The sequence below is a fragment of the Onychomys torridus genome, chromosome 21 (genome assembly GCF_903995425.1).
Source record: "Onychomys torridus chromosome 21, mOncTor1.1, whole genome shotgun sequence".
In the NCBI taxonomy this organism is placed as follows: domain Eukaryota; kingdom Metazoa; phylum Chordata; class Mammalia; order Rodentia; family Cricetidae; genus Onychomys; species Onychomys torridus.
In genome coordinates this window covers 5,821,803-5,833,301 of record NC_050463.1, presented here as the reverse complement: position 1 = coordinate 5,833,301, position 11,499 = coordinate 5,821,803, and the positions used below count along the sequence as shown (strand labels likewise).

At 55.8% G+C, this 11,499-nt stretch overlaps 1 protein-coding gene across 2 annotated transcripts in view; it reads left to right on the top strand.

Annotated features, from left to right (window-relative positions):
• Positions 1-11,499, top strand: part of Rfx2 (regulatory factor X2) — a 58,717-nt gene that overhangs the window by 40,690 nt on the left and 6,528 nt on the right. For both annotated transcript variants that reach the window (XM_036171428.1, XM_036171427.1), the window contains 6 exons: positions 6,041-6,222; positions 7,374-7,493; positions 8,907-9,022; positions 9,404-9,522; positions 9,724-9,836; positions 10,334-10,488. In XM_036171428.1, coding sequence (XP_036027321.1) covers positions 6,041-6,222; positions 7,374-7,493; positions 8,907-9,022; positions 9,404-9,522; positions 9,724-9,836; positions 10,334-10,488 — 805 coding nt within the window. The remainder of the gene's footprint in view (positions 1-6,040; positions 6,223-7,373; positions 7,494-8,906; positions 9,023-9,403; positions 9,523-9,723; positions 9,837-10,333; positions 10,489-11,499) is intronic.

The following is an 11,499-nucleotide window of genomic DNA, read 5'->3' as shown; positions in this document are numbered from 1 at the left end:
TCCCTCGGACACCCTGCTCTGTCTGGAGTGCTCACAGATGTTAGAAAGGCCCAGGGATGTGACAGAACGCAGCCTTGAAGAAGATGAGAGGGAGACAGAGCAGACAACCCCAAGCGGCCAAGGCAGGGCCCGCATGGGGGTTGTTAGGATGTCTGAGGATGACACCCATGTCCCAGGCTTGTCCCTGAGGTGGAGTGTGTAGACTGGTGAGATCTTAAGAAGAATCAGTTCTCTGAGAAGCACGGACAGTTGACTGGTGTGGTCACACCTATCATCCAGACAGGAGGGTGGCGGCTCTTCGGCCAGCTTGTGCTGCACAGCAAGACCCTGTCTCAGAACAGAAAAGATGGGCTAGGGTGGGCTCAGGGGTCAAGCGTGAGGCCCTGGGATCCATTCCTAACATCACAAAACAGGTGTGGTGGCTCACCCCTCACCCTGTCACCAGCATGCAGAGACTGAGGGAAGGGGCGGGGTCAAGGTCACCCTCCACAGCACAGCAGACTGAAGGCTAGCAGAGGACACACCTGTGTGGCAGCTCACAGCCATCTATTTCCAGGGGCCCCTGTGGGTACTGCATGCACATGGTACAGACTTACATGCAGGCAAACACCTGTCCACATGAAATAAGATAAACCTAAAAATAGTGATAATGAAAATTTTAAAATGAAGCAAAAATACAACTTTTTAAAGGGGCAGACGGGTTGGGACTGGGTTGCCATGAAGGCACTCAGTTGTGAAATTTGGAAATGTGAGCAGGTGGCAGGTGCAGACACTGTTGACTTTGCTCTGTGATGGAGGCCTCTCTGGGAGGTGAGCGCCCTGGTACAGACTCAGCATGGCCAGCTGGGCCTGGAGGAGGGTAGGGCTCCCTGTTTGACTGGAGAGCTGAGAAGGAATGCTCTGCCCTCTCCAAATGCCTCTTGTCCAGTGTATGGGCCCCTTCTATGTCTTATTTATTTACAGGAAGCAGGACCTTGCTATGTAGCCCAAGCTGGCCCAAATTCCATGTCCTCCTGCCCCAGCCTCCCACATTCTGGGATCACTGGCCTGACTGTTGGGGATTTGATTTACTTATTCTTGTTTGTTTATTGAGACAGACGTTCATGTAGCCCAGACTGGCCTGGGATTCATTATATATCTGAGGCTGGCTTTGAACTTGCAATCCTCCTGTCCCAGACTCCTGAGAGATGGGATGACAGGAGTGTACCACCACACCAAACTGGGTTGGGCTTTGAAAAAACTAAGACCCACTACTGAAGTCATACTGGGCTGTGGCCATTGACATGGTCCTCAAAAGTGGCATTTCCCTGAGGCTTCTAACATCTGCTTTTTCTCCAGCTTGATCCTGTGACACCCCTACATACACACACACACACACACACACACACATACACACACACACACAATACCTTCTTGATGGCCCAGGTTCACAGTGGACTGTTGTGGGAGGCTGACTCTCTGGGGAAAGGAGCAGCCACTGCTCTAAAGAAAAGTCTGGAAGTCTTGAGGGCTTGCAAGGTTGGTACTGTCCCAGCCAATGTGTGACAGGAAGTAATGACAGGGACATTTCCTTCCCCCAGGGCCCAACCCCTCCAGGATGAACAGCACCATCTGCTGCTAGACAGTGTCCTGGGGACAGAGCCCAAGAGAGGAGCCTCTGGTGTGTTGGAGGGAAGGGCCACACACCACCCAGGTCACACTATAAAGGGAAGCCTGGGATTGGCCCCAGGCTGGGGCTAAAAGCAAATGGACCACCTCAGCCTGCGGAGCCGGGGAAAGGCAGCTGCAGGGGCAGAGCCCCCAAGTTGTTATGTCCATGGGACATCCAGAATGTTTGCAGGGGCCACACGGTGCTCACTGAGGGCTGCAGGGAGCCTGCTTGCTTTCTAACCTGTGTGTCAGCAGATGGACCCAGGCTGCTCCCCCTAGTGTTTACCAAGGTGAATACTCTCCTGGCCATTGGGGCTTTGGTGACAGAGGAGCAAGAGCAATAGAGATCAGATCTTTACAGAAACTGCCAGAGAAAGAGCACAAGGCTTCTTGTCTTGGCCGATGACAGAGCCTGAGAGGAAGAGCAGAGAGCTGCCATTGTCCCCAGGCTGTCTGTGGCCACTGTGGCTCTTGGTAGGGCTTCCTGGAGGGTTAGGACATCACAGCTTCAGGCTAGCTCTTGATCCTTCCAACTAGAGACAGAGGGTCCTGGGGCTCCGTGTCTAGTGTGGCCATGTCCCTGGTGACCTCTGGGTATTACCTAGCCACCATGATGGAGCCATGCATCTCCCTAAGCTGCCGTCTGGGAACCTCAGCCCCATCACCTCCACAGATGGTTTAGAGAGCAGAGACAGCTGGAGCAGGTTTAGTGGAGAGAAGGGCCCTTAGGAGAAGTCACAGCTCTCTCTCCAGCTGTCACTATAGCAACTGCTGGGAATGGCCACCCATCCGACCACCCATCAAGGGCTGGAGCAGCACAGGTGCCGGGGCAACGGGAAGGCAATAGCTCGGCCAGAGCCGGCGCCTCTGTGCTCATGCAGCCCAGGACTCCTGCAGGTCCACACTGTCACCCTGACTGTCTGCAAAGCGCAACTCGGCCCTTCCTTACCGCCAGGCCAGAATGTTAAATTGGAAAGATGTGATGTTTTGTTTTGAATCTGAGATGCAGAAATGCTGTGGCATTGCTTTGGAAGGTGCTCACAGTGGCCAGATGTCCATCCAATATTGTGACAGACATCTGAGGACCCAGAGGCCACACAGGACACAGTGCAGGAGAATGGGCAGATGAGGCCCAAATACTCACCATAAGTGCCAAAATAGAGAGGAAGAAGCAGCTGCCACCCAAAGTCCTCTTGGCCACTTCCCAGTAGTCAGGTCCCCGTTGGTGGCTGTTGGGGACCCTACCATAGCGGTGCCGTAGTCAGGTCCCCATTGCTGTAATAAAGATCATGACCAAAAACAAGCTGGGGAGGAGAGGGTTTGTTTTACTGTGTGACCCTCAGATCATGCTCTATCATCCAGGGAGTCAGGGCAGGAACTGGAGGCAGGAGCTGATGCAGAGGCCATGGAGGATGCTGCTTACTTGGCTTGCTCCTCATGGCTTGTTCAGCCTGCTCTCTTATAGAACCCAGGACCAGCAGCCCAGGGATGGCTCCACCCACAGTGGACTGGGCCCTCCCCGTCAATCACTAATTAAGAAAATGTCCCACAGGCCAGTCTCGTGGGGGCAGTCCCTCAGATGAGGGTCCCTCTTCCCAGATAAGTCAAGGTTGGTGTCAAGTTGACAGAAGCCAACCAGCATGATGCCTTGTTGGACCCTGCAGTGTGGCAGAGGCGACGAGTCTGCCCACCCCAGTGCCATAGCTTCAAGGGCCCAAGTTAGCACCGCCATCTCGGACCCCAACCCCATGCCCCTTCACCTTTCAAAACAATTGTTCTTTGTGTGTCGGTGAGGACCTAAGAGTGCTTCAGTGTGCGTGCATTTGTGGGAGTCGGTCGGTTCTCCCTTCCCCAGTGAGGGTCCCAGAGACAAGCTCCTTGGCTGGCTGAGCCATCCTGCTAGCCCACCCTCACCCTCGGCCAAGACCCAGGACTAGACCTGACCTCCCGACCCAGCGACCCTGAGCCCCCCCATCGCCCTGCTCTCCCTCCCGCTCTCCTCCTCCCACACCACAGAAGCTCTCCAGCCTTCAGGAAAGATCTGGAGTCAGGTGACAGAGGGACACGCGCAGCCTCATCCCAGAGCCTCCCTGCAGGCTCCTGTGGACAAGTGTCTCCTGCTCTCCAGGACTCCTTACTCCCAGCTTTGGCCCTGAAGTGTGTATGCCAAGGTCCCGGGGCACCAGCATGAACAACCCCAGTTCTGCCCCTGCCTCACAGAGCTGTGAGGCATTCAAGGGTCCAAGTGGCCCTGGTGTGTGAGAGCCAAGTTCTTGTTGGATCCCTGTGCAGCACACAGGGCTGGATCATGCTCCCTGAGGACTGGAATGACCCCATGGCTCAGCACTGGGAGCATCGGCCCAGTGGTTCTGTGTCCTGTCGGGTGGGAGGCCCATGGATGGCCGGAAGTGACTGAGTCCTACAGCAAGATGAGGGAAGAAAAGGACACTGTCCCCAGCCGGTCAGAAGGGACAATGAAAGCAAGTCAGAGCCCTAGCACTCTGTCCCCATGGGGAGGAGAGCCCCCAAGTCTCAATCCTCCTGCCTCAGCCTCCCGAGTTAGGGGATCAGAGGCATGTGCCTGCTTCCTTGTTTAAATTGTCACCTGTTGCCCCATTGGGAGGATGAGGACAAGAGCCTGTTCTCTAGGGTGCTGGGGATAGCTGGTGCACAGTACCTGTATGGTGCAGACAGCGAGGATGTCTGCTCCTGAGTCACAGCACAGCTGAGGGGCTGGCACCCTGGCCAGCACCAGCCATGATGGGCCCTGAGAGGAGGGGTGGGTGTAGTTGTGGGCCTGGGTGAGCAGGGCAGCAGGATGGCCGGAAGGCCCTCACTCAGTGCTCAGAGATCCACATACCCCTGACCAGTCAGCAGCGCTGGCGGCCAACTCCTACTCAACCTCTTGAAGCCCACCTGGTTTGCCCAGAGGTAGAGCCAGCCCTCCACCTCTCCCAGAGAGCCAGCTCTTGGTCCTGTGGTGCCAAAAGAACATGCCTGGGCCTTCTGTGCTCTCCAAACATAGCATGGCACCCAGCCTTCTGCCCACTCAGCCAGTTACCCTGCAAGTGTGGCATCTGCCTTTTTGTTGGAGCCTCTGCTGTGTCCCCAGGACAGCCTTTCAACCCGGCTGTCTGATCTACACTGAGCATGTCCCCAGGATGAGGAAGGAGGAGGCCAGTGGGAAGCAGCATGGGTGTGTGGTGGTCATGGCAGGGACACCCTGCCTGACCCCATGAAGGGGACCCCAGAGTACACCCCCTGTCTAGAGAGGATCACAACCTGTTCCCCTCTGCAGTGGGACCCAACCATGCAGCCTGTTCCCTAACAGTGACTTGCCTGGGAGATGCTGCCCAGTTTGGGTCCAGGGGGTGCACAAGCATGGGCACAAGAGACACCAGTTAGGAGGGCTGGGTGGGCAGCGGGCGCCATTCACAAGCCACGGTAGCCTCACGTGAGAGGGACTCAGCCTCCGTGCCCTGCTCACAGGGCAGCCACTGGTCAGGTCACATGACTGACCTCTGGGACAGAATCGAGACAGGAGGGTGGCAGCGCCCACAGAGGTCGGGGGCAGATTCTCGGCACCTCCCTAAGCCATGGCCCCTGTACACAGCCTCAGCCTGCACCTTTTGCTGACTCTTAGAGCCTTCCTGGGTGTCTGGGTTCTACCCAGAGCTCTCTGACTTTGGGGGTTGGGATAGCAGGCCATCAGTGACCTGTGGCCTAGAGCACAAGACTCCATGTCCACTGCTGTGTCTCTGCATAAAATCTGTCACTGTACTGCGGGCTTAGGAGATTTTGGTGTTCCTGGGTATGTGGTGCTATGTGCTGTATTCGGCCTGTAGACAGTCTGATCTGTCTGCATCACATGGGGGCTCATAAAATAAGTCAGAGAACACAGAGGCCAAAGTGTACTTGGATGAAAGCAATGAGTGGGCGGATGCATGGATGGATGGGTAGGTTGACAAGTGGATAGGTGGACGGTTGGTTGGTTGGTTGGTTGGTTGATTGGTTGGTTAAATGGAGGGATGGATGGGTGGGTGGGTGAGTGGGTGGATGAATGGTGGATGGATGGGTGGATGGATGGATGGTGGATGGATGGGTGGATGGATTGATGATGGGTGGATGGGTGGATGGATGGATGATGGGTGGGTGGATGGATGGTGGGTGGATGGATGGGTGGATGGATGGTGGATGGGTGGATGGGTGGGCGGGTGGGTGAGTGGATGGATGGGTGGGCGGGTGGGTGGGTGGGCGGGTGGAAGTGTTGGCATATGTGTTCAGGGACAGACATGAGGACCACACAGGTGGCTCTGTCACTGCCCTTGCAGCACAGGGAAGTGAGCCACTGTCTGGGACTCCAGGCCTTTGATGCCCATCTGTCCTCCAGCTCCAGTGGCTTCTGGATAACTATGAGACAGCGGAAGGCGTGAGCCTGCCCCGCAGCTCCCTCTACAACCACTACCTGCGCCACTGCCAGGAGCACAAGCTGGAGCCTGTCAATGCCGCGTCCTTCGGCAAGCTCATCCGCTCTGTGTTCATGGGCCTGCGCACGCGGCGCCTGGGGACCAGGTGGGTGACAGCAGCCGGGGCTTCCTGCATCTCATGCCAGCCCCACCTTCTCTCTCCCTGTGTCAGAGACCCAGCTCCCCAGAACCCACAGGCACGGCTCCCAGAGTGGGAGTGGGCAGACTCTAGGAAGAGATGGGTTTCACTCTCATTTTGTAAATTTTGCTGCTGTTGTTGTTGTTTTGAGACAGGATCTCACTATGTAGCCCAGGCTGGCCCTGAACTCCCAGAGACCCAGCCACCTCTGTCTACTGAGTGCTGGGATAAAAGGTGTGCGCCACCATACCAGGCTCATTCCATTTCTTACCCATTTGAAATTCCCCTGAACAAGCAAGCCGTTTTTATTTGTATTTTTTGAGACAAGTCTCTTGCAGCCCTGGCTCACCATGATATAATGATTGGATGGTTTTCCCCTCCTGCCTCCACCTCCTGAATGCTGGGTTACAGGTGTGCCAGGGGTGGATCCAGGGCCTTGGGTGCTGGTGAGCCTTCTGCCTGCTGAGCTCAGCCACAGCTCTTTTTTAAAACCTTTGGTTCTTCGGCCTCGCCCTCCCAAGGGCTGTGACGGCCAGCCTGCGACGCCAGTGTGCTGGGCAATCACCTGCACTGGGGTCACTGTGTGCTAGCAGAAGTGGGTTCCAGAGATCAGGGACTTTCAGCAACTGCGGGTTCTCCTGGGAACAGATGAAGGAGGGTGGCATTGGGGGGCAGTGACAGAGGACAGCCACCTCTGCCATGAAGTCTAGCTTCCTTCCAGACTGGGGCTCATCTGTCTGTGTGTGGTCCCCTGAGCATGGCAGGGTCACCTCCTCCTCCTGGTTACTCCCTAAGACGTGCTGTTTTCCAAAATGGGGCTTTTGATCCTAGCATGGTGAAGCACATCTGTCACCAGCACTCAGGACATGCAGGCAAGTTCCTGGGCTACAGTGCCTTCCAGGCCAGCTGTGAAACAGGGGTTTGAGGGAGATTGGGAAAGAATCACCAGTCATAATCATAATAAATAGGCAGATCTGGGCTGGATGAAGTTGGCCTCATTTTCTCATTGTGAACCTTTGTTGTACTAAAGTGAGGCTGCTGTGTGTGGACCGTCCCCATGAGCACCAAACTAGCGCAGCCAGACCTGAGGGGGTGTCCCCATGATGTTTCCTTCCCAGGGGCAACTCGAAGTACCATTACTATGGAATCCGCCTGAAGCCGGACTCCCCTCTGAACCGACTGCAGGAAGACACACAGTACATGGCCATGAGGCAGCAGCCCACACACCAGAAGCCCAGGTGAGTGACACCAGCCATGCTACCAAGACCTGCAACCCCAGACCTAGGATGCAGCCACAGTGTCCCCCAAATATGACAGGCAAGACAAGACATTCCATGAGTCTTCTGCTCCACCTCCTGTGTGTTTGGACAGTGATGCGTGGTGTTGGAGGAGGGAATTTTATTGCTTAAACGTCCTGCCTGTGTCTTTCTCCCACTCAGACCTTGGCAGTACTAATTTTTCTGTTTTCATTTATTTTATTTTTGGGTGTGTATATTTCCAATTTTTTCTAGAAGACCATGTAATTGGAACCACAGATCCTAATTATCTTGGTTTTTTTCATTGAGGTGCTGAGGATCTCAAATAGTCTAGGCAGGGACTCTACCCTGACCACGCCCCCAGCCCCTCACTGGGGGATTCTAGGCGGGGCTCCACCCTGACCACGCCCCCAGCCCCTCACTGGGGATTCTAGGCGGGGCTCCACCCCGACCACGCCCCCAGCCCCCTCACTGGGGGATTCTAGGCGGGGCTCCACCCTGACCACGCCCCCAGCCCCCTCACTGGGGGATTCTAGGCGGGGCTCCACCCTGACCACGTCCCCAGCCCCCTCACTGGGGGTTCTAGGCAGGGCTTTACCATTGACTACACCTCCAGCCCCTCATTGGTTCCTTCCGGAACCAGTAGACAGGAGCAAGCCTTCACCCTTGTCAAGGGACATCTCAGGTAGCTTGTGCACCTCAGAGGTAGCTCGTGTACATCTCCCTCCCCCAGAAGGCCACAACTCACTGCCCTTGGGTGACTGTCACAGCCAGCTCTCCCTCAGAGTCGAAGAGGCTGTGTGTGTCTCCTGCCGTGCACCTACATGGTGTCTCTAGTAGAGAGAGCCCAAAGTAAATCAAAAGTCAGAATCTCCACACAGTAATGAAACATCTAGGCTCTGTGTCGAGGGTCACCAGTCTCCAAAGGGAAAACAGCATGGAAACATGTAGATACATGTGTTATAGGTGACCTCAATACAAGTGAGTCTGTCAGTCAGGAAAATGAAGGGCATTCTGAAGTCTCCAACTTGGATGGTCACAATGCTTGGTCACATGAGCCGGAACCAGGACTCAGGGCAGGCCTCCTCCCAGGAGGTCCCTGGAGCCACAAAATCACAGAGACATAAAGTGGGGCAGGGACTCAGGTATTTCTGGAGCTGGATGGTGGGGACAGCTGTGTGAGGGACGCTGTCCCTGGGCTGAGGTCTGTCTGGGTGCAGGACACTTCCACAGGTTCACTTCCCAGCACCGGGGAGAAAGAGTACTTTTGACCACTGTTAAAATGACGTAACACCCACGTACACATGCCTGCACACACTGAGTCCTCTGTGCTCCCCGGAACCGTCCCAGACAGTGCTGCTGAGGCCTTACGCTGGCACATATGTCCCCTGCCAGGTACCGGCCAGTCCAGAAGTCAGACAGCCTTGGGGACAGTGGCACTCACAGCAGCCTGCACAGCACACCCGAGCAGGCCATGGCCACTCAGGGCCAGCATCACCAGCAATACATAGGTGAGTGTGGGACCTGCTCTGTCATGTAGAAGTTTCTAAATGAACCTTCTGACATCTCTGGGACTCCAGAATGATCATTGTGTGCCCAAACTAATATATGAATATATTCGTGACCTTCCCATAGCCCAGGCTGACTATGAACTCCTGGTCCTCCCCAGTGCTGGGGTGACAGGTCTCTGGTACTACGGGTAGGACCCAGGGCCTCGGGCACCACGGCACATGCTCTAGCCAGAACCCAGCCCCGCCTGTGTCTGCTTAGATGGCAGCTCTGAGACGTGGCTGCTCTTTGTCCAGATAAACACCTGAGGAGCTTACACTGGGGTACCAGGACTGCCCTGTCCTGGGGACCATGTGTGACCTGTATGTGTTGTCTCTTCTCAGATGTGTCTCACGTCTTCCCAGAGTTCCCGGCACCTGACCTAGGCAGTGCGCTGCTGCAGGAAAGTGTCACCCTTCATGATGTGAAGGCCCTGCAGCTGGTGTATCGCAGGCACTGTGAGGTGACGCCCTACTCGGCCAGACCCAACCCCACCTGCAGTTCCCATACAGATCCATGTCCCCTGCAGGTCCCTCTCCCTGGGCACTGCCTCTACCTATTCTCTCTTCACTAGCCCCTCTGGGGACCTTAGAAAACCCCATAACTGCCCACAGCACCAGGCACCTGACTGGGCCTCACCCCTGACAGGCTGTTCTGCTCCTAGGCCACCTTAGACGTCGTCATGAACCTCCAGTTTCAGTACATCGAGAAGCTGTGGTTATCCTTTTGGAACTGCAAGGCTACCTCTAGTGATGGACGTGCCTCGCTGCCTGCCAGGTGACACCCCAACCCCACCCAGGACAGGGCAGACTCAGCCCATATGCTCCCCAATTTAACCCTGAGCCAATCTCCTGACACCTTGCGCGTGTCTAAGCTGCCAGAGACGTTGTGTAAACATCCCTCTCTCATGCACCCAGAGCCACTTTCTTCCACGGCACCCTGTTCTGCTGCTGTCCTGGGGACCCAGGGCCTTTGCACGTGCTAGGCGGGGCCTCTTCCCCTGAGCTAGGTCCCAGGTCTCCCGCTGTAGCCCAGACTGGGCATGGCTTTGTCATCCTCCTGCCTCGGGTTCCTGAGAGTCAAGATAATGGGACTGTGCTACTAAGTTGTGACCTGGTCCATTGACTGTAGTGACATGTGTTACCTGAGCCGCAGGCAGATGGGGACAGTGCTGCTCCGGAGGGCCCCGAGCCAAGCCTGGTTGAGCCTGCCCCCCTCTGTGCTCTGTAGCCCCCGCCTATCACTGTGGGCTCACCTGTGCCCCCCTCCCACAGCGACGAAGAGCCAGAAGTCACCCTCCTCCCCAAGGACAAGCTCATCTCTCTGTGTAGATGCGAGCCAATCCTGCAGTGGATGCGCAGCTGTGACCATATCCTGTACCAGGCGCTGGTGGAGACCCTCATCCCGGATGTGTTGCGGCCCGTCCCCAGTAAGCCGCCCCTCCCAAGGCCCTGCCCCCTCCCCAGCCACCACTCAGCCCTGTGGTGCCCCTCACTTGCCAACTCCACCCCCTTCCTGACCCCAGAGAACTCTCTGCCAGGCAGCAGGGTGCTAAGAGCTGGCTGGGGCATGTGCCGGGCTTTCCAGAAGGTTTCCTGGAGGGCAGGCAGGCAAGGTGGCCAAGAGCCACCTATTAGGAAAGCCATTGTGGCCACCTCGGTTTCAAGGGCATGTCAGGCTACTGTGGGCACCAAGGATGTTTGCTAGGAGAAATGGCCAAGACTGGACCATTAGAGAAGGCATCACCCATGAGCCCAGATGACCTTGGACCCGCCCAGGCCCTTCCCAGCTCGGTGCCCTCAACCCCAGAGTGGACAGGAAGTCCAGCTTCAACCTCGAGCTCCCTCCTTGCAGGCGGGCTGTGTGTATGTGGGGCTGTTAATGTGAGGCCAGGCTGGATCTCCCTAAGTGCACTAGGGGGCTTCCTGCCAGAAGTTAGAAACAGCACAACTGTGACCTCTCCTGTGTGGCCTCATGTCTGGGGGACTGGCCAGGGTGGCATTCTGCATCTCAGTAAAACAATGATGTTGAAATACATTTTCTTTAAAAACAGTCTGAACAGGGGTTTGGGATTTAGCTCAGTGGTAGAGCGCTTGCCTAGCAAGCGCAAGGCCCTGGGTTCGATCTTCAGCTCCAAAAAGAAAAAGAAAAAAGAAAATGTAAACTGCCTGGTTATCCAGGCTGTGGCAGCACACGCCTGTTATCCCATCACTCAGGAGGCAGAGGCAGGAGGAGCTCTGCATTTGAGACCAGCCTGGTCTACAGAGCTAGGTCCAGAACAGCCATTAGAGAGACCCTCTCCCAAAAACAAAAACAAAAAGTCCAATTTTCTTCTTACAGCAAATCAGCATAAAATAAATTTGGATGTTGACAGAATACACTTTGTGTTTACGTGTGTGCATGTGTCAATATGCATGTGTGCATATATGTATGAGTGTGC